Source organism: Corvus brachyrhynchos, unplaced genomic scaffold (genome assembly GCF_000691975.1).
Source record: "Corvus brachyrhynchos isolate BGI_N302 unplaced genomic scaffold, ASM69197v1 scaffold220, whole genome shotgun sequence".
In the NCBI taxonomy this organism is placed as follows: domain Eukaryota; kingdom Metazoa; phylum Chordata; class Aves; order Passeriformes; family Corvidae; genus Corvus; species Corvus brachyrhynchos.
The window spans coordinates 2460-24630 of record NW_008236209.1 but is presented as its reverse complement, the minus strand read 5'-3'; the positions used below and the strand labels follow the sequence as shown (position 1 = coordinate 24630).

At 44.8% G+C, this 22171-nt stretch overlaps 1 protein-coding gene and 1 long non-coding RNA gene across 2 annotated transcripts in view; one reads left to right on the top strand and one right to left on the bottom strand.

The window, feature by feature from the left end:
* Positions 1-13584, bottom strand: part of ADGRG4 (adhesion G protein-coupled receptor G4) — a 28078-nt gene extending 14494 nt beyond the window's left edge. Inside the window, exons 1-8 of the mRNA XM_017741975.1 lie at positions 12822-13584; positions 11543-11897; positions 10062-10166; positions 8294-8911; positions 1853-1930; positions 1310-1404; positions 864-916; positions 128-167 (exon numbers count right to left, since the gene is read on the bottom strand). Coding sequence (XP_017597464.1) covers positions 128-167; positions 864-916; positions 1310-1404; positions 1853-1930; positions 8294-8911; positions 10062-10152 — 975 coding nt within the window. The 5' untranslated portion in view covers positions 10153-10166; positions 11543-11897; positions 12822-13584. The remainder of the gene's footprint in view (positions 1-127; positions 168-863; positions 917-1309; positions 1405-1852; positions 1931-8293; positions 8912-10061; positions 10167-11542; positions 11898-12821) is intronic.
* A 3259-nt stretch (positions 13585-16843) lies between these two features.
* Positions 16844-21935, top strand: LOC108448545. Its single transcript, XR_001864446.1, has 3 exons — positions 16844-17507; positions 19163-19334; positions 20657-21935. It is a non-coding gene; the product is annotated as an uncharacterized LOC108448545 (long non-coding RNA).
* Positions 21936-22171: the final 236 nt, after the last annotated feature.

The window sequence follows — 22171 nt, the reverse complement described above, 5'->3', positions numbered from 1 at the left end:
AATTAAGTAATTTCAACAAAACACAATAGCATCAACATTTAGACCCTTCAACTACTATATCCTCTTTATAAGAGGTAAGAAAATATACCTGTCTGTAAGAGGTATCAGAAAATAACAAATTACATACGTGAGTCCTCTTATAGGCACTGTGATGTGGATAATTATCCCTGAAAACAAAAGAGAACAGAACAATTATTTCACAGTAGCATATAACTGTAACATGCCCCATTCTGCTATCACCTAAAAAAAAATCTCGTGACCACAGATGTTACAACTTAGAAGTCATCTTGAATTCAGCATAGATATATCTACAGAAGTTACCAGGACCAAGTGCTATAATTCATATGCATTCTCACAAAAAATGTTTCTTCCAAAATGGGAAGAACCTTCCCTTAATGTTTTATGAATTGGATTCATCCCATGTGAACAGTGCAACATGTTACTCTGTCGTCATCTATGAAACAAGAAGTACCCGTGGAAGTCAGAGAAGAAATTAGGAAGTCGAAATAGATGTAAAATGACAAAGCTGTCTGTGTTAGTGACATGTTTACAAATTGCTAAAATATCCCTCTCTGCTGCTCACAGTTTGAATATGAATACAGGTGGAGTGGGCTAAAAGGAATGAAATAGGGGAATCTGGTTCAAGAAACCATTGTTCCTAGCAGCGTTTTCAAACTATTACATTCTTTCATTAGACAATACCACACAAGAGCCAGTGTGATCCTAGCCAGCCTCCAGGGGTCTGTAAGCCTCGTTCTCCTCTGTGACCCCCCAGACTGGTCAGTTGTGAAATGGGTATCTGGAACCTGACTGTGCAAAGGACAGAGGGCCAAGGTGACACCACCACACAGCCAGAACCTTACCTCACTTTAAAGTTTGTCACAACAAATCCTTCTCCAGTAAACATGATATTAAACTGGAAAAAAACAGTAACATTTTTAAGACTATTTATCAATACTTTTTCTAGACCTGCTTGTAAATTTAGAATTGTCATCAGAATTCTAAATGCCAATGAAAGTGGCTAAGAATTTTTGCAAAATTTTAACACTTTTCCCTTCCTTCAGAATTTCATTTTGTCCTGTTATATATTGGATAACATGACTCTGAAACACCACAATTGTTACATGGATGCTCATTTCTGTGTTGTCCCAGCAGTTTGCATTCTGTACATTGGGCGTGGGACTAGATGACCTATAGAGGTCCCTTCCAACCCATTCTATTCCAATCCAAACTATTCTGTGATCCTACCAGCTGTCTTCATGTGATACTTGCTAGAAACGCATGAGAATGAGAAAAGCAAGCTACTCACCCAGTGTTCAAGAAGCCTCCTTGCATCATAGCAATCAGGAGCTCTCTCCATTTTGTAGAGAAGAGAAAAGTTCATGTGAACATTAAAGAATCTGACTGTAAGGAGAGGATAGAGGTGAGATATATCCTGCAGCTTGCACAGAAGGTGCCTGCTCCCCATCTGCTCACTCCCCTGTAGAACCATAGTTGTGTTCCCATTCCCATGGCACTGAGGCTCTTTGGGAAACCCCAGACTGCAGTGTCCAAGTCTATGTTACTGCTGCATTGATAGGAATTTTATTAAAGACCTCAAGAGCCCAAACACATGGTCACATTATCACACCTTAACAACCAAGTTGTGGTTCATAGCTGGGGTGCACTGTCTTGGCCTTTACTGCCTGCTGAGAATGCACAGGCAGAGACAGGAGGATCTGCTGACACAGGTCACCTTGCTAAGCAGCAAAGGTTTAAACATGTGACTAAGTCTTAAATTGTCACATCTACAGTGTCAGTCAGTGTCATTGACGATCATGACAACATTTAAAATGGCCCCCTGAGCACTTACGTGGAACGGTACCATTGGTACTGGCTGGAGGTACCGGGGGCAGCGTGGAGGCCCTTGTTGAGGATGCTTCACTGAAATCTGCTGGAAAGAACCATAAAAGGCCTGAGAATCCACACTGGCAGAAGTGCGAGGAAGAGCACAGTTCAGGTGAGAGAAAGGTTTGAGTCCTTCTGCAAAGGTCATCATTACAAGGAGCTGCCGTGGTTCCACAGACCTCAGCAGGGTGAAGGCAAAGGGGAAAATACAACCACACAGGGTTTTCTTCTTTATAGAAAGGTAAACACAACATAACAAGAGAGAAAATGGAATTTAGATCACAGGGAAAATCAGAGCTTATGCACCTTTATCCTTTTTCATTTCTTGTGTTGGAGGACAGTTATCCATGTTCCCTTCTTGCCTGTGTAAGTTGGGCCAGCCTTCAGGAAAAGGCATTTGTAATGCCTGTGAGAGGAACATTGATATTCATGGTCTCTGGCATAAAGATTCCCATTTTAAATGTTGACCATCCTGCCTGTTGTTTTCAAAGTAAAGAATTCCAGGCATTCATTCATAGCTAATTTTCCTCAAAGTGAATCACCTTGTCAAAGCAGATATGACTTTTGCATTTCACATGCAATCTGCCACATCACCAGGCAGACAGGGAGAAAATGGATGATGTTTGTCATGTGTGAAAGGAATGAGTGTGTCTTTACAAATAGACTGTGTGATCCTGCTTGTAGATAAAACCGGAGGTTGAAAGATAAGACAGTAACAGAGAGGAACCATAAAATTCAGAGGAATGGTACTAATTGACAAGGAGTGTTGTGTAATCAAAGCCATGTAAAATTCCTGAATTTAAAGAAGAACAGAGATACAAAAGCAGGGAGTGGGTGTGTCGCATATTAGGGGGGTCATGTAGTAGGTGATTCGGGAAGTCTGTACCTCTCAAGTACCTCAGCCAGTGGGGAAAGGGAGAGGATGATGTGGCCAGGAAAACAGTATTAAAAGGAGGTTGCATCCTCCAACAATTTGAGAGACCCCAGAGGAAATGCCCCGTGGCCTCTCCCTCTATTTGAATAAAGTTACAGGACTCCTCTGTCTCCTTTTTGGACATAAACCTCTGGTGGTGTGAATTTTTCCACACACATGTACAACAGAAAATTGCAGTGAACTGAATCACCCTGTAACATTACAGGTCTGGGTGCTCAAAGAAAAGCAGGATCACAACACTTTGCCCCTGAAGCACCATTTCCTTTCGAGGCTGGTAATTGGCGTTTTTTACTTCACACTCTGACACGACTGTCAGAGACTTGACATTCCAGCTCTGACTAAGAGAAATAAATTCAACATATGAATACAAAGCCAAATGTCTATGAATAAGGAGTGTGGCCAGAAAGAAGCAGGATAAGACCATGCTTCATACATAAAACATTGTTTTCTCTACTGTAGTTCAAGGTAAGGAGACTCACCCATGCTTACAGCACAACAGTCCATCTCTGACTCACTCAAATCCATGGCAATAACAGAAACAGGGGCTGTTAACAACTTGAAGTCTCCTATTTCTATCCTAAATTACTTCAAATTGTCTTGTGAAGTTCAAAGGACAGCTGAAGTCAAAAGCCCCTTCTGAGCAGGCATGCTACAGTACCTAAGCTCCTACTTCCTATACACAGAACTGATTTTCCCTTTTGCACTAAGCCACAGGCTGTGAACTCAGCACAGAGTCAGACTGGAGCAAGTGGACAACAAAGCGACCGAAATCCAGCTCTGAGCTGTCTCTCCAGGTTTGGCTCTTGCAGACTAAGCTCAGAACCTCCAGTCTTCAGCTCAGACCTCCAGCCTCTGAATATTCCTCGGAGTTGTTTTGGTGTTACCTCATGATCTAGGAAATGGTTGTGACTCCTCAGCAGAGGCAGAGTGCTCAGGGCTGATGGAGAGCTGAGCCAGGAGGCTCCCACACACCTGGCGGGAGTAGGATGGGGAGCAAGGAAGATGGACCAGCTGTTCCAAAGATCAAACTGTCCAGAACCTGCTTTGATAGAGTACAGTCCCTGTTGTTCCTGGGATGCACAGAAAGCTGTAAAAACAGCAAGCCTGCTTTTCCCATGCTTAATGAATCTTAGATTTCCATTTGGATATCTCTCCTCTTTACTCAGGCCTTTTGTGTCTGAGATAGCAGTACACTTTGGGAATCAGAGAACTAATCCAGTCTGCTTTACTCTTCCACCAAAACACTGGCAAGTCCAGGAGCAAGCTGCCACATCGCCATTTCAAACCCATTGCCTGCAGTAGGTCAGAAACATGACCTGGCATGACGGGTGTTTGCTGACTCTTTATTTGGAAAAAGATCCACAGGCCTTAGCTCATTGAGCTGCACGACAGACCTGGATGTTCCATCCACAGAGCTCCTACCAACACTAATGCTGTTTGACAGACTCAGGAATACACAGAAAACAAGAAGCCAGAAGTATATAATAAATTAAAGAGACAAAGGAAACTGACTCCTCAAAAGAAAACAGAAGGATCCGGAACTAAGGGGTTGCGGTTTTTCCTCCAGCACCTGTGCGCACCAAGCCCCCCCCATCCTCACAATATACTGCAGTGAGGATACAAAGGGCCTGGGCCCTGGCAGTGCAGAAATTCTAGCATCTCCATGGACTTCCATTCCACAGCTTAAACTTGTAGTGAAAACCTGTATGCCTTCCTGTGGTGCGAAGCTGCAGAGATGGTTCTGTGAGCCCCAGTGGGATGCTGCAGATAATGAGTCCCTGGTTTCAAACTGACAGAAAATTAGTGTCTCTTTATGAGCCTTTTTAAGAACCGCTGCCATAGAGGGAGTGAGACGAGAATGCAGAAGGGCCAGGTATGTCCTATCACCGGAATAAATATTTTTTCTTTCCTACAGAAATATAGACACAAGATTAGGATATGATCCATCAAGCCACATTCCAGACTATTAGAACACCTGGGGTTTAACTTGTCTCCCTGCATGTTCCAGTGCTGCAGATCCTCTCCAGGTAGGATTGAATCTATCAATCGCTGCACAGGACAATTACAGGCCCCACTCTGTTCCTGTTGTTATCAGTGTAATTTTTTGAAAAGAATTTCCTCGGGGGTGATGTATGATATTACCCTGCGTCAGGCAGGATGGATCAGAAAAATCTGCTAGGGAAAAAAACCAACAGAGAAATTGCCAAACAAAGCCCAAATCCATTCTGATCAGGGATGTCACTCGGAATTCTATTTCCATCTCCTGACAAATTAAAGCATGGTTACAACTTCACAGATATTAATTTATTTCCTTCTCTCTCGTTATCACCAGAAGAAAAAAAAAATCTGTTTATTCTCACATGTCAAGGAACATTACCAGCAGGCAGGTGTGGGACTGGCGATCTTCATCCTGTAACCTCATTTGCTTTAATTAACATGTATGTAATCCTGCTCGCAAAAAGAGGACTAAGCCGTGATGACAGATGAGGTCTGAAGCTACGAGAGTACTGTACCACTGACTTTTTAAAGTCCTACTCGAGGATTTCAATTTAATAATTTAATAAATGGTTTATTTGGCATCCTGTAAATATGTACGGTTTCCAACAGATGAGCATAAAAAATGAGACTAGCCAATAAGAGAACTGCAATAAATACATTTCTATATTATCAGCAGTCGTGTTCAGATATTGAATATTCATCCCTCTCCCAGAGTATTTAAAATTAAGAAAAAAACCAGAAAGCAGTGTGTGGGTGTGGTAGGGGGAGGAAGACATGAAGACTGAGTCAGTGAAAGGATGAGAACACACACTTTTACTTCCACACTTTTAGTAAAGGCCCAGCTGAGCTGCAAAAGCAAAGGATCATCTTCAAGAGCTCTGGGAAAAAAGTGAAGGCAGAACAATAATTTTACTCCTGCTACATCAAGCAAAACCAATGCAATGACTACAATAATTACAGCACTTCTAAAATGCCAACACACCTTTTTGAGGCTGCTTCTGGCTACATTCGTATGAGAAGTTTCCCTCACTTTGCCTAAATGAGCCCTGGCTTTCCAAAAGCGACGTAAGATTTCCAAAACAAAGCAGGCTGCCTAATTTCCCAGCACAATTGCATAACCTGTCTACTGTCAAAGAGAACCAAGCAACATTAACTTAAAACATCTACAAACAACACCTACAAACGCAAGAGGCAAGCCTTGCAGCTAGAAATTGTTACAGGGCATAAGCAACAATTTGAGATGGGACATTTGCATTGACATGGCACTTCCCCACGGCATTTCATTCCACAGCAATGCTTTGGCACAACTTCTTACATGCCTGCTTCAGATTTTCTCACACAGATGGAACATGCATGATCTCATATGGACAATCCACATGAACCACAGCCAGGTGCAGCTTCTCCTGCCTGACAGATGGGACACAAATGTCAATACGTGTTTACACTGCTCACTGTTATCCCCACCTCATGTACCATAGTCTGCCTCTGTGCTACTGCTGGCTCATGAAAGCCAGTTAATTAAAGAGTAGATTTAAAGCGGTACTTGCTAAGGTCTTGCTAAGATCTGACACATGACAGATCCTCAAACATGATTAAATTCTAAGAACATCTCTGTAATTTCACAACAGTCATCTTAGTTATTGCTCTTGGGAAGATGTCAGACTCCAGTAACCCTCCTCCCAGTGTGGATCATAAAGTCGATCCAGTGGTTCCGTAGGCAAGAGTAGCCCTGGTGCCTGTCAGTGTAGTTCCTCGCTTGTGAGACGTGCTGCTGTCTCTCCTTGCTGATATCTTTTGAATATTTGGGCCAACGTTTTACTGACTGAATGTCCAATTCAGGCTGCTCTGGAGAATCCTAACTAGAAGAAATCACCTGGTTTGTGGGGACTGCTTTAGAAGGAAAGAATGCTTTGACCACTGAGAGCCTCTCTCTAACATGCTTTGCCTCACTAAAAATATGCTCCAATTCATCCAGGTTATTTCTGTTTGAAAAATTAAAGTCCAGGAACACCGAGTGAAGGCTTTGATCAGAGGTGCTAAGATTTTCATCCTCAAACATGACTAAGCTTCTTTCGACTTCTTGCCAAGCCAAGCACACACTTTTCTCACAGATCAAATGGGCCCAAGGGCAAAGGTTAATTGGAAAAGGGAAACCGAGCCTCCTCCCTCCTCATCAGATCATGTCCTCCCAGCCAGGGACACAAGTGGGGAAATACCTCTGGCAGCAGGTAGTGCAGGAGGAGGGGTGCTTGGATAGAGGCAGTGCAGCAGGCAGCCAGGAGACAGATGGGAAGGTTGTAATTTACAGCAATTGTTATTAGTGCCTGTGTCCTTTGGTGCAGAGCAAGGGAGGGTGCCACCGGGGAGGGGGAATCCCTCTGAGCACAGGTTTCATTGGCAGTCAGAAATTTTGTGATGATCTCATTGCCTTGGGCCCAGATTTGATAAAACCTGGAGCAGGAGATGGGGAAGTGTAGTGGGAACTGAGGTGAAGTCAGTGGGTGCTGCACGTGATGGAGATATGCCATCTCTTGGCATGCTCTTTGGATTCTCAAAGGGGACACCAGAAATGACCAATTACTTCATGCTGTGACTCTGCTTTCCCTGTGAAGCCATCAGCTTACAGACAACTAGCAGAGAAACATGCACTGTTATTGTGGAGCACCTAAATGTGTCATTAGTTTTACATAAATCAGTCAGTCAATCAGTCAATTAGTCAATCTTGGTTCTCTGCGTAATTTAAATACCATGTAGTACATAGAGATATCAGGGCTGAATGATAAGATAACCCAAAACACTGATAAGACTGCTTGTCAAGGAAGTAACATCCATCTGAGGCACACAACAGACAGAAGCCTTGCAGAAAAGTGATTACTATCATTCCAGGTTGCCCAGAGAACTTGTGGATGCCCCATCCCCAGAAGTGATCAAGGCCAGGTTGGACACAGCTTGGAGCAAGCTGGTCTAGTGGAAGGTGTCCCTGCCCATGGCAGGAGCGGGTAGAACTGGATGATCTTTAAGGTCCCTTGCAACCCAAATCATTCCGTGATTTTATGAGTCTATCATCTAAGTAATGGCATTAAATATTTTTAAACATTTTAGAAGAAAACATCTGAGTCCAGTCTACCTCACTCAATGCCAGGCCAGCTCAGCAGCGGGTTGGTGCCCCAGCAGAAGGATAAGCCACTAGAAGGTTCACCCAAAAGATGCCACCTCCAGAGGATTTCAGTGGTGGAGCCTGCCCCTGTCAGCTTTCCCTCATCCACAACCTCTGTATCCCTGTAAAGAGGAGCCTGTGTGGGGAGAACAGGCAATGTCACAAGCATGGCCACAGCTCTGCCCACCCCTAGTATCAATCATAGCAGCAGTGACCCGGGGGCCATGAGACAATCCCAAGAAGTGGAGGATTCCCATCTCTGTGTGTGATCCCCAGGAACTTGCAAGCGTCAGGAAGATGAAGCAACTCAGACTCACCGCAGCGCAGGTGATGGTCCCCTACAGGGTGGACGGTGCTGAAGTTCCAGAATGCCTCCTTCCAGCTGACAGCATTGCCCATGGCGCAGTCCAGCAGCTCCTGCTGGCCCAGCACACGGTCCCACAGCTGGAAGTAGTACAAGCTGCCAATGAAGCTGTTGCTGACCCTTCCAATAAAGCCACCCCTCCTCTTGTGCAGATGGCCCAGCACAAGGCTGCCGTTGGGCTTCAGGCACTCTGTGCTGCCAACGGCCTCGCTGTGCACGAGGTCACCGCTGCAGTAGACCTGCAGCAGCTGCCTCCTGCTGTCCCACAAGCAGCACACAGTGTACCACCCAAAAAGGGCCAGGTCAATCTCAATATCTCGTCTGGTGCCAAAAAGGTAAAGTCTCAAGTGCTTGTTTTCTCCAGAGAGCCCAAGTTCTAGGTCATTTACATCTGTGGAGGTGGTGTCAATGTCATAGGAAAACACTGCCCACGAGCTGATGTTGGCACTCCGTTTGAGGTCAATGCACACCGTGAACTGACAGAGCTGAGGGATACTGAAGTTGACCAGGGACACATATTTGTCATTCCTTCCCAGTAAATCCAGGCGTTCTCCATGCAGATAGCGCGTTTCTGTAAGCAAACAGCATTGGGACAGATCGTAAAGAAGGGAGATAAAGTGTTGCCAAAGAAGAAGCTGCCCTATGTCCTCACTTGAGTACCTCCCTGCATTATGATTTAAAAAATTTAAAGTTTATTCTATTTCTCATTTCTTCTGCCTTTGAAATTTGAGACCACCCGCACTACCAGTAAAAAGACAAGTTTAACTCTGCCAAAGAAAAGAAAGTCCTTAAGACATGTTAAATAGGAGTCAACACATAGTTCAGCTCTAGGGTCCACATGGTCCAGTATCAGTTTGGGGGTGTCCAATTTTCTCATCCAAAGCTGAGAGAAAGTTGATAGATTTGGCAGGAGCTAGACGTTAATTCAGTCTTTTTATTATGAAGGCTTTCTTTGGAAAGAGCTTGAGTTTTCCTCAACAGCCCTGTGTGCTGGAAGTGACCCCAGTCCTACAGGGTGCATTTTAGAAGCATGAATTATCTCTGTGCCCTGCATTGTTCTTGAGGAGAAGTCAAAGAAAGAAATACAAAACCCGGCATAGAACAAGTTATTGTTTTGCTGGGATTTATGGTGGAGTGAAAGGATGCTGAGTGCATTCATGATGCACAGCTTACTGTGCTTGACTCGGGGCCTGAATTATTACTGCAGAACTTGGTCAGTAGCTTGGTGCTTGTCCCAGGACACCATGGAGCAATTGCACAGCTCTTGTTTTACAGTGACCAAAGTTAAACTAAAAAAAACCCATACAGAAATGCAGGAAGACACCCAGGAGGGAAAGAAGTGAATAACGACAAAACCATGACCCTTTTCACCTCCAAACGTGGACAAAACCAAAACCTGACATTTCACTCCTTGATGTATTTTCTCATTTGTACTGGCTCATCTGCAGCCCAGACTGAATCAGCATCCCACAAGAGGGTAAGCATCACGTCCAGACTTGTAGGTCTCCGGCCAGCATGCTTCAGGGATGCCAGTACCGGCTGAAGGGAATGGTCCAGAACAAGAACAACTGCTGCTCTGAGGCATAACATGAGGAAAGTGGGCTCCTGTAGGGATAAACTATGTGTGCACACACCAGGACACCATCAGACACTCTCTGGGCTGGGGAATGCCCAGAGCCTGCTGGCATCCACGTGATTAATCCTGAGTGGGATTACTGTACCTGTCAGGAGAAAAAGATGAGCAACAGCCATCAAGATGCAAAGAACCTTGTCAGCAGAGTGCTGTTCAGGGCCACAGAAGAACCTCTTCATTTTCTAGGCATGTTCTGAAAAAGAGATTTTGGTGAGCACCCCCTTCCCACTCACTTGGCTGAGAAATTCAAACTGCTCCTGTAATCTGCTGGAATGGCATTGACAGCACAGGAGCCCAGAAGTCCTTGCTCTCTGTGACTGGTCTGAGTCACTAGATCAGTCATCTCTGTAAAGGTCACAGCTACACAAACCCTCTGGATTCTGCTGGTTTCTAAAAGAGATGAAGTTTATACAATGACACTGTACGTGTTTTGTTCATCTGTCACAACTCTGCAAACCTGTTAACAACTTCCAATCTGCTTTGTGGTGAAGTGGTGAAGTTCCTAAAAACATAGGGAAAAGGAGACGAGAAAGCCCTGCCAAGTGCCTCTGAGCTGGGTGTGCTGACCCACTGTTATATACTACAGACACTGGTGAGATGATAAACCACACAGCGGCAGACAGGACAAAGGGCATAGGGAGACACGGGACACAAAGCTGCTCATGGACAGCATGGCCAATAAAAGTATTTGTTCTCACCCCTGGGCTCTGTCTACGAGCAAATTTTCATGAGTGTAATTGAGCCCTGGGAACATGCTTGTAATTGAGAAAGGGCTAATTCCAGGGTATAAGCATACACTGAACACTTACAATCCGAATACTCTGGTCTAAACTGGAAGGATTTTATTGTTTTGTGCTTCAGTTTGACTAAAGTTGCTTCCAAAATGACTACAGTTAAACCAGAGCAATGAAGTGGACAGGCAGCCTCGATGTCCTAGAGCCCCAGACTCACTCCCTGCGCCCTGCAGCTCCCCTGTGCTGCTCTGCTTCCGCTACTCACTTCACCAGGCACCAAAGGAAGGACTTAATCTTGGTTTAGGACCACACTGGGCTAAATCTTCACCTATTAGTGAGCTACATAAAATGACTGTGGGGATGAACTAGATCCCCAGTTGGTCTAAGACGGTCAAACTCCATTCAGTGGAGTCGCCTGTCTTCACATCAGACACAGCCCTTGCCTGGGGCTCCCCACAAAGGGTTACGGCACCCTGCCCACTGGCAAAATGGAATTTGTCCCTTTGTGTTCAGACATGTAAAATGAACATTAGAAAATTATAAAAATCTCTGAGCTAGTAACAACTATCTCCATTTCCTTTAAAAATTGCACTTTACAAAACTTACAATGTTAGGAAATACCATCCAGTTTTCCATTTACTGCTGTGACAACAAATCTCTTTTCCCAGATTTTTCTGTTATTACTCCAGCAATTTTTTGTTGACTTTTGCAGTAACATTTAAGGAATAAAACATTAAGCTCCCAGTCTGTGGTACCTAAATAGGACTTCCTATATATTTACATACTTTCTTCTAAAAACACCATCGTTATTTAAAGGCTCTGCTCAAAAACTCACCTCCCTGTGTAGCACAGAAATTCAGGCAGATTTTTGCTCCACACTGCTTCTTCTGTCAGATGCCAAAAGACCGGTGAAGGAGATACGAAGAGAAAATCAGATGGGACGTTGTGATGTTTTCAGTCGGTCAGGAAATGAAGAGCAAGTTATTTCTGTTCTGAAACCACATTTCTTAGGTCCTGGAAAATCTGCTGTGATAACAAATCTCTGCTCCCAACCTTCCCTTTTATTACTCCAGAAATGATTTGTTGACTTTTGCAATAATATTTAAGAAACAAATCATTACACTCTCAGCCTATGGTACGTCACAGGGTCACGCAGGTTTTGTCCAGAGCAAAGTCCAGAATATGGAGCACTGTAAAACACAAATTAGAAAGAAACAACTGAAGAGTTCCTCTCATTTCTGTTTCAAAAGTGACCGCGCTAAAGAACACTAGTTGTAAACTCCCCACAACAGCTGTCTAGCCTCTGTTTATAGTATGTAACACTATAGTGTAAAGACCAACACCGGTATCTTTCTTCCCTCCTGCAAGATATTAATTAGTCATTGCCAAGTTCAAAAAACACTAACTATTGCTTGATGCTGAGAAAGACTTCATGAGTGAGGTCTCAGAGAGAGTGGCCCCTGAAAAAAGGACAGCCCTGTGTGCCTGTCACTTTGGCCAGCCAGACATCAACTCCTGAATTTTGTGAGTTAGCTCCAGAGGGACAAAATGGGCCCTGGAGGACTGGTGGCTGTCTCCTGCAGGAGTGTGATCTTAAATGTTTTGGGAGCAGCTCCCAGTAGTTCATTTCCCTTACTGGATCTGAGAGGGATGTAAGAGGAACCAGAGAAAGCCTGGACCTCCCAAGGCTGCTGAACACTGCACCCTGCTCCTCCAGGCACTCTAGTCTCCAGACTAGAATAGAAGTGTCCCTCACTTCTGCTTTCCTACATAACCTACTCATCCATCGTCACCTTATTCCTCATACCTCCTCTTGGTTACCCCCACTAAACATCCCAGACGTCAAGTTTTTCCTCAAAAAACTGAGAGCACCCCTTAGCCAAACTGCTTTATATCTCAGGAGCTCCTCTCCCTGTGCCTTCTCCCTGTGCACCAGCACAGACCCTCTCACAAACAAGTAGCCACAGCCAAGCACCCTCCTGCCATCCACCAGCCTCAACCAGCAGGTCTCGGTCTCCTTCTATTACAGGCAGCTCACATCCATGGAAATTGCTTGGCACGCACTGCGTCTCAGCAGAAGCTGCACAGCTTCTATCATTCACATCAACTCTTACATGGAGAGGCTTTCTTCTGAACAGGGACTGCACAGGAATTTTCAATGATTTCCATTTCCTTCATCTTCTTTTATCTGTTTCCACGTTTTTCAGTTTACTTCAGTGCTTGTAACTATTCAGCACAAGCTGTTTATCAGCTTCACTGGAGATGATTGCAAAGGGTCTGTAACGCCACGAGAGGGCATCTCTTCTTTAACGCAGAAGCAGAGCCTGATCGAATAGCCAGCATCCTGCATCCATTTCTAGTCAAAACTTTCACGGGAAGATTTAGAAGATGACCCTTAGGACTCAGAGCAGGAAAAGACTGTGATTGAGGAGTACAATGAAATGAAGAGAAGCAGAGACAGAACACATTCAGGCTCACTAGGGCCATTCAAATAAAAAGAAATTTTGCTTTACATTGGATGAGCGAAGATTTTTGCCAGGAGGTTGCTATGGTGACTTTTCAGCTCTCCCAAACCTCCTCATACTGTAATTACATCTCAGAGCCTGGGAGCTAGGAATCTGTGATTCTCTGGAGGAAGAATGTGGGTGGCTGACTCTTCAAGATGTTTGTTAACCAGCCATTTTTAGTCTAAACCAAAAAGATTCATATACTTGTGCCTTTAACAGGTGTTTACAGTTTCTATGAACCCTTCAGGCATTTCTGGCTTGCCATGCTCCAAGACCTTCTTGAATAATTTTTAACTGAGAGGCTCCCTTTTCAGAACACCTCCATCCTGCAAAGGTTAATTAAAGGATGTTTAGCTCCAGTTGGGCTTAGCTTTCTTCATGTCACTGCACATTTCAATTTGGTCCCTAAACTAAAAAGTGCACAATGACGGCAGTATTTTTGCATTTCCTCAGCTTTTGTTATTTACTTCAGTTTTCACTGACCGAGCACTGAAAACACAGAGGCTGTGCAAATATTATCCACACTCTAGTCAACAGACTTACCCAGCCCTCCACAGCTCCCCTGAGATAACACACCATTAAAAAAGAATTAAGGCCCAAAATACATATCCTTTGAATCAGAAATGATCAGAATGCTGCTGTTCAAAATAAACAGTGTTAAATACTGAACAGCACAGGGAACCAGTACTAAGTTTCAACACACAATTATCACTCTTTTTGTTCAAAAACAGATGCTTCAGATGCCTTGCACAGCCACACAGCACAGGGATCTGGTTCCACAGGGCAGCTGGCCAAGGGAGGGAGGGCTGAAACTACACTCAGGACACGGACCTGTAAATAGCATCATAAAATCGTAACAAATACCATTTATGGATCATAAACCACAAGCTAGTAAATTTTATTGTAAAATATTAGACTACTTCACTACACAAGGGCAGGAAAAGACAGCAGGGTGTTCATCTTCTCTTTCAACAACCCCGAAAAATGCAAATACTAGGGAGTATTTTCTGAGACCTGACAGCTAGTCCATACAAACTTCTAGATTACGAATTGGTTTAAGTTCAAAATCATCGTTTTAATTTTTTATTTTTTTTTTTTAAATTTCACAGCTAGGAGAAAATCTTTTTGACCATGAGTCACTGAATCCTGAAGTGAGTATTTTAGAAACCTGGGTAAAATTCATATGAAGCTGTAGGCGTTCAAGAAATACACCTTAAAGAACACAACCGCACTTCCAGATTTGCTCACGTCCTTTACTCCAGGCTGATTCTAGAATGACATATGTTTGGTTCTGTCAAAATATCCCAAGCAGGTATCATAATATCCTGGGGGAGCCCACTGGGGACCGCACACCTCCCTCCGCCCCACCTCCAACTCGCACCACTTTGCACCGACCCCAACTCATGCCGCCCTGTGTCGCGCCACTTTGCGCCGGTCCCGCTTCATACTACTTTGCGAGACAGAGAACACAGTGGAGATAAGGGGTATAAGATACAAGTTGGGATACAAGTTAGGGTACAGGTGCACCAGCCCTCCCTCCACCTCCTAACCTTAAACAGCACCCCTAACAACACTCTTTTCCTGGCAGGAGCAGCACAACACAGCAACCCTAACACCTAACACCTGGACCATGCCGGAACACTCAGAGGGAAACAAGACCCACTGCAAAAAGATAGGGATGAGATCTGTGGACTAGAGAGCAACAGGTAGAGATTGGAGCGGAGCAGTTTTTTTAGGGGGTTTTAGGGTTTTTTACTTTTTTTTCAGGACTTTTTAAGGATATTTCAGGGGTTTTTAGGCCTTTCTTGAATTTTTTAGGGTATTTTTAGGACTTTTTCAGGGCATTTTTTGATTCTTTAGCATACTTTTAGGGCTTTTTTACTACTATTCAGAATTTTTCTAGGGCCTTTTTAGGGCTTCTTCAGGACTATTTAGAATTTTTGGGGGGCTCTTTTGGGTATCTTTAAGGCTTTTTTAGGACTATTTAAAATTAGGACTTTTCTAGGACTATTTAAGGTATATTTAGGAGATTTTTAGGTTTTCTTTAGGGCTTTTTCAAGACTAGAGTACTTTTAGAGTTTTTTAGGGAATTTTTAGGGTGTCTTCAGGCCTTCTTTGGGATTTTTATGGTATTTTTAGGGCTTTAAAATGAATAGTTAGGATTTCTTAGGGTACTTTTAAGGTTTTTCTCAGGATTTTAAGGGTACTTTTAGGGATTTTTTGGGACTAGGGTTTTTAACAGAATTTTTAGGGTATTTCAGGGAATCTTTAGGGCTTTTTAAGATATTTTCATGGCTTTTTAAGGAGTTGTGGGTATTTTTAGGGTTCTTTAGGGTGTCTTTAGGCCTCTTTCAGGGTATTTTTAGGCCTTTTTAGGGTTAGGGTATTTTTAAGGTGTTTTTAGGATTTTTAAGCAATATTCTGGGGGGGTTTTAGGGCCTTTTCAGGTTTTTTGGGGTTTTTAAGGGATTTTTAGGGCATTTTTAGGGTTTTTCAGGAGTTTTCAGGTTAGGGTTTGCTTGCGTTAGGGTTAGGCATTAGGGTAGGGTTAGGGTTGCGGGTTAGGGTTAGGAAGGATTTCTCCCAGACCAAAGCTGCCAGCAACTAGGACTCTGGCTGCCCTTGGAGTGTCGGACGCCACGCGGGGACAGGGGAGGAATGAGGCAGAGCAGACCCTGAGCGGTAGACAAGGCACCATCCTCGGACACACTGCCCCTTTGCTGTGGGACAATTGCCAGCCTGCAAGACAGGAGCTGGGGAGGGACTTCAATCATTTGGGGGACTGCCCTCCCTTTATTTTTCTAGAAGATGCCCGTTTTGGAGGGGGGATGCACGCATGTAAATAGCATTATTAAAGCCACATACTGCTGTCTGCGCTGGTTTGATTATTTTTTGCCTTCTTTGCGGTCGAGTAAAAAGGGAGGGAATTGGAGTATGCGAAGTAGTGATGTCATTTCGGGTATCCCATTGTCACTCGGAGAGTGAAAATGCAGTGGAGGAGAAGGAGAGTAGGGTTTTAGAGGGATTAGGTGGTGTCCTCCCAAAAAAAGGAAGGTTACAGCCCAAAAATGCTTGGAAGTTCAGAGGGTGTGTTTGTGCAGCAAATATTATAACTATAGCTTTTCTCATCTTTATATATATAAAAAATTGCTATTTTTTTATTAAAATTTATTTCAAAATACAACCCCATATCTACTGTATTATATGCAGGATCTTGGAGGATAAGAAATTCTTAATATGAACATACAGGGTTTAAAAATGGAAATACAACTTTTGTGTATATAAATTGAACAATAAAGGGCTTGGAAATGGAAGAAAAGATGGTATTTATGGAGGCAATAGAAATAGCTTAGTGTATTTAGAGTTTTTTTCTCTCTCAGTTTAACACAGCCTGAGATTGTGGCTGGTATTTAAATAGCTGCTGCCACCTGATGATAAGAACGACGTACTGCAGCCACTCGGTGAGGCTATGCCACACTCAAACCCACGGCTTTGGCACGGGTGACGCCATCCTTGCCAAGATGGGGGATGGTCACGCATGCGCTTTGGGGAAGGACAAAATGGCCCATGGGCAGGAGCTGTCTCCTCACAAAGGCGTCGTCCCCCCCTGCCTGAGCCCGACCCAACCCCGACTCCGCGCTTGCAGCACGATCCTGCGCGGCGCTTTGCCGTGTGGGGACGCGGATGGTCCGAGAGCAGAGTCGGCGCCGGAGTCGGGGTTGGGTTCAGGCAACAGAACAAACGCTTTTCTGAGGAGCGGGACCCTTTTGCCGTACCACACAAAAGACGGCAGCTCAGCGCGCTGATTTTGTCCTTCTAAAGATGGTGGCATCATGCACATGCACCTTTGGGTGTAAGGACCAAATAGGGTGCTCAGAAGGACTCCACTTCTCAGAAAGGCGTTTTTTCGGTGGCCTGAAGCCGACGCCTATTTCGACGCTGACCCGGCGCTTTCAGCGCGATTTTCCGTGGCGTTTCCCGGTGTAGGGACACAAGCGGCAGGGTCAGCAGCGCCCGGCAGGAGCTGCGCGTGCGGTGGCAGGCAGCGCCGGGGACGTCTCTGTTCTGGTCGTGCCGCGCCGCGCCTGACGAGGACCCCGCGACACTGCGCGGTGCCAGACCGGGCTCCTGGGCACACCCCACCCCCGGCCCGGGGAAGTCCATCAAGACTCAGAATGGTCAGACAATAATAGTTACTAGAGCTGCCTTTGCCATCCCCCTGCTCCCCATAAGGGCAGTAGCTGTGCAGAGACGGCAGTACACAGCAAGGATGCAGCTCCTCTTTCCCAGGAGGTGAGAGCTGGGGCGGGCCGGAGCTAGAGGCAGGGTTTCCCGGACAGGGGGAGCAGGGAGAATTTCAGTTCCTAGCAGCTCTGTGAGTGCTGCATGTACTCCGTGCTGAGCAGGTGGGAGATGTGGGTCGTAATCACGTTCCCAGGAACTGCTGAAATGACAAGTCGCAGCAGCCTCATGTGTCTGTGTCTAGAACCAGCTCTAATGCTGGCAGCCACGTGTGAGCTGGGAAATGAACATCAAGAGTCTGGGAACAAGTCCCAGAAATTGGTTAAAATGGGATGGACTTTTGCCAAGCATCTGAAAGTTGCTTTTGGTTTTGCTTTAGGAATTCAAAACTGAAGTGATTCTCAAGGTGTTGGCATTTCTTTTAGTGTAGTTTTGTTGAGGTGCTGGCTCAGTACCTTTCTTGCAGCTGCTGTTGGCTGAACAGATTGGCACCTGATTTACTTGTAAGATCCTGGTTTGTTCACTGCTTCTCACAGCTTCTACAGTAGCTGGAATCCCAGTGGTGCAGTGATGCACTGGAATTTCTGAGTTAATGTTGTCTTGTGATTCAAAGGAATCTACTCCACAGCAAGGTACTGTAAAGTAAAGCACACCTTTAGTGGCCCGGCTGGGAGCACACAGAGGTTAACACTTCCATGTGTGTGTCCACCGTGGTCATCTTGCAGAGGTTTTTTGTATGCTTGCAAGTTCATCATTCACCCTTGTTTTGGTCATTTATCTAAAGTTACAGCCCTAAGGGGCTTACATGACTTGCGGTTTCCTTAGCTTAGGGTTACAAACACAGCACATTATTCTTAATACATTTACCACATCTATTCACGCTATTCTTAATACATTTACCACATCTATTTTGCTAATACACACTTAATTCTACTATTACACACTTTGTTGCTATATTAGTTACACTTCATTTATAACTGTGTTTTGATTATATTCCTATTCTCTTATTACATTTTTCTACCCTTTTGTGGCAGTTCTTCTATTTGTCATTAAAATGGCAGTTAGCACACATCTTCCTCCTTATTGCTTAGCCTGTTAGGGTTAGGCCCTTGTTTTGCAGACAAGTGGTTAGCCAAACCCATTAGCTCACATTCCATTCCCTTATCATCCTAGTCCACTCGGGTGGTTTTTTTTTTTCCAAGAGCAGTTAGCATTAGGCATAGCATCTCCTATTCCATTGTCATCGTAGCCCCTTCCAGGGCTAGGCTTCTTGTCTTGCAAAAGCAGTTGCGGTCAAGCATAGCAGCCAACACCCAACTTTTATTAATCTATACTTTATACTAAAGTGCTTATGTTAAAGGAGTTCTGTGTATCACTTGCCAGATGATTTTTACGATGTTAAATTCCAGTGAATCTGTATCAAAAACCAGAAGCCCTGAAGCACAAGAAGCTGTGCTGCAGGACCTGATGGCCTTGGTGTGCCCCTGGCTGTACCTGTTCAGGTGTTCCCCTGCTGTGCTGTCGGTGCTGCCTGTCAGAGCAGTGGAGATGGGCAGATCCAAAGAGCTGGAGTTAAACCCCACGGAGGCATTTCAGAGCAGGCAGGTGGGACCAAGGCAGAGCTGCTCAGGGATGGCAGGTAGAAACTGAAGTCCTCACAGGGAAAGCTGTCTAATCATCTCAATCCTCTGTGTTTCCTATGATAGAACCTATCCTTGGTCATTCCTGCGGTTTTCAGGGAGTAAAAATGCCCGCGGGGATTTGCTACTGGGACCAGCGATCCATTTTCTGAGAGGAGTCCTTGAAACAGACCTGTAAGAAATGAGGACACTGCAGCTGGAACAATGGGAATGGACAGTCCATAGTGAATGTTGTCCGGTGAGTCTCTTGATATCTCTAATCTAATGCTGTGCTGTCACCAAGTGACCTCATTCTGATTTAAACTGTCCCAGTGTGCTGAAAGTACACATTGAAGTACAAAATGCCTGGGGGAAAGCTTCACGCTCCCAAGGGATTGGTTTGGGGATGCGCAGCTTCTGAACTGCACAAATAATTCAGATTGCCACAGAAACCTGCTGGGCCAGGAATATCAGGAAAGCGGCATCTTCACTGGCAGCTCAGTAGTTATTTTCCTTGGAGCTATCAAGATCAGAACAAAATGGTGTTCATGCTCCACTTGCAAACCACAGAGCAGGATAAGTGGCATAACTGTGTACTTTTTTCCTGCTCTCTGCACTCTCTCAAGGATGTCCTGAAGTGCTCTGGCTCCTGGCAATATAATCTGTGTGTAACAGCTTCCCGTGCCTGTCTGTGCAGCTGGGTCAGTCAGTGGGTGTCCCATAGAATCCCTGAGGCTGGAAAAGCCCTTTGAGACCATCAGGTCCCTAGCACTGCCAGGGCCACCCCTTACCCATGTCCCCAAGTGCCACATCAAGAACCACCCACTGACACAAATTGGGATGAGGGCTGCAGGCACTGACAGCACCACTGCTCACTGGCAGAGGGGCTGGGGGTTCCCAGAGGGGCTCCAAAACCCCTGGCCTTCCCAGTCAGGATGGCTGGTGTGGAGAACGCAGGGTGCAGGGGGGAGCACCCCAAAGCCAGACTTGGGATCATTTTCCTGCAGTTCAAGGAACCCGTGCTCAAAGCACCTTTAACTCCACTGTGCTTGGCAGCTTTTTGTAGGTGTAGATTTTTATGCACTTGGAAACAGATTTTGGGATCTGCCAGTGAATTCAGTGAATTGTCCCAGCCAGAGGCTTTTTTGCTGACCTAAAAGTAGCTTTTGAATCCCAGAGCCACGGGGTTTGTAGTATTTTACAACAGCAGAGCGAGACCCAATGGATTATCCTTTCAGTGACGCAGCTGCCCACGAGGGCCGGGTCAGCTGGGACAGTCCTCGCTGTCATGCGTTTTCCTCCCTCAGAGAAGGAGAAACCGCTTGGCTTTACTCTGCAGGGTTCACCGAGGCTGTGAATTGTAATCCAGAGCATCTTCAGGCTCCCGGTGCTTTGGGCTGTGGTCTTTGGTGTGCAGAACACACCCTGATCCGTCTAACTCGGGTTTGGATGCACATTTCCAGAGTTACATGGACTGGGAAGAGGCCAAGAGGGTGATGGGAAGGGCTTTCTCTCAGGCCTGAACACCCCCAAGGCAGGGATGATTTAAAAATGTTTGTTGTCTTTTATTTCCCGGCCCAGGGCTAAGTTGGTGTTCCCTGAATTGGTTGTGGAGTTAGGGCATCCAAAGGATCATGGCAAGCGTGGCACTGACAAAGTCAGGATGAAATGGTTCTCAAGAAACTCAACCTTCTGAAACATTTGTCAAGATAAAGTCATACAGGAATGACCTTGGCAGAAAAGGCCCCGTGAAGAAAGGCAGCAGAACAGCATTGAACAGAAACACTAAGGAATTGCTGCTGGCTCCCGGTGTCCTGGTTTTTTCAGGCAGGTTTTCTACTGAACTGAAAGGCAGTGTTCTTGCCTCTGCAAGGCACCTGCATCCTACCAGAAGGAGAAAGTGTGGAGCAGCAAGTGGGAGGAAGGACCAGTTTTAGACCTGCCCTTGGATTCCAGTTCCTCGTGGAGGGTCTGTGCTGCCTGAAGTACCAACGAAGTAAATCCTGGAGTACCTGTTTGTTCACCTGTTGAGCTTGGAAGACACATACTGGACATGAAATTCCAGGGAAGCTGCACTTGCAGTAGTGGCTGGAGCAAGAAGCAGTGGAAGCTGTTTGCTATGTGTTTGTTCCCCACCCTTACCTCGGTTTCCTGGGGCCCCAGGTAATCACACGTCACCTTTGCTTTTTCCGAGGTCTTTGCTGAAGTGCTTCTAAATGTGGCAGTGATGTTTTCCATAGCTGGAATTTACTTCTGTTTTGAGAAGCGTGTCTCATTGTGCAGTCTGGGATTTAACAGTTCCCATGAGAGGATAATTGCACTGGAAGAAGGCAAATGAAGCCAAGAGCCTGGACTAGGATGCCACAGGTCCCTGCCGAGCACAGGTTACAAAAATACCAACCCCCCAGGTTACAAAAATACTAAACTGAAAGCCCATGTCACAAAATACCACCCTCCCCCTGCCTACAGAAATACCAAAAAAACAGCCCACCAAAAAAAAAAAAATCAGATTCCAAGATACCAGAATAACCTAGTTCCAAAATAATAGAAAACCAAGTTAAAAAATACCAGAAAACCAGGTTTCAAAATCCCAGTTTCAAAATACCAAATACCAGAAAACCAAGTTCGAAAACACAAAAGTACCCTAGTTTCAATATACAAAGTTCAGAAATACCAAAGTAACTCATTTTCAAAATAGTAGAATACCAAATCCCAAATTACCGAAGTAGTCCAGTTTTATAATACCAGAAAACCAAGTTTCAAAATAGCAAAGTAACCTAGTTTCAAAATACCAGAATACCAGGTTCCAAAATACCAAAATAATTCCATTTCAAAATATCAGAATATTAAGTTCCAAAAATATCAAAATGGCCCAATTTCAAGTATCAGCTTCCAAAATACCAATTTTCAGCTGTCTTAGACGTGCAAGATTCCCAAACCCAAAAGAGTGCATTACTGTCAAAATGGGATCTGTGCTACCAAAATGGATATTTTCTCTTCCAAAAAAGCTTTCCCCCCATGACCATCAATACTTTTATTTATTTTGATTATTTAGCCAGATGTAATAAGAATTTTACTTTAAAAGTGAACAATTGT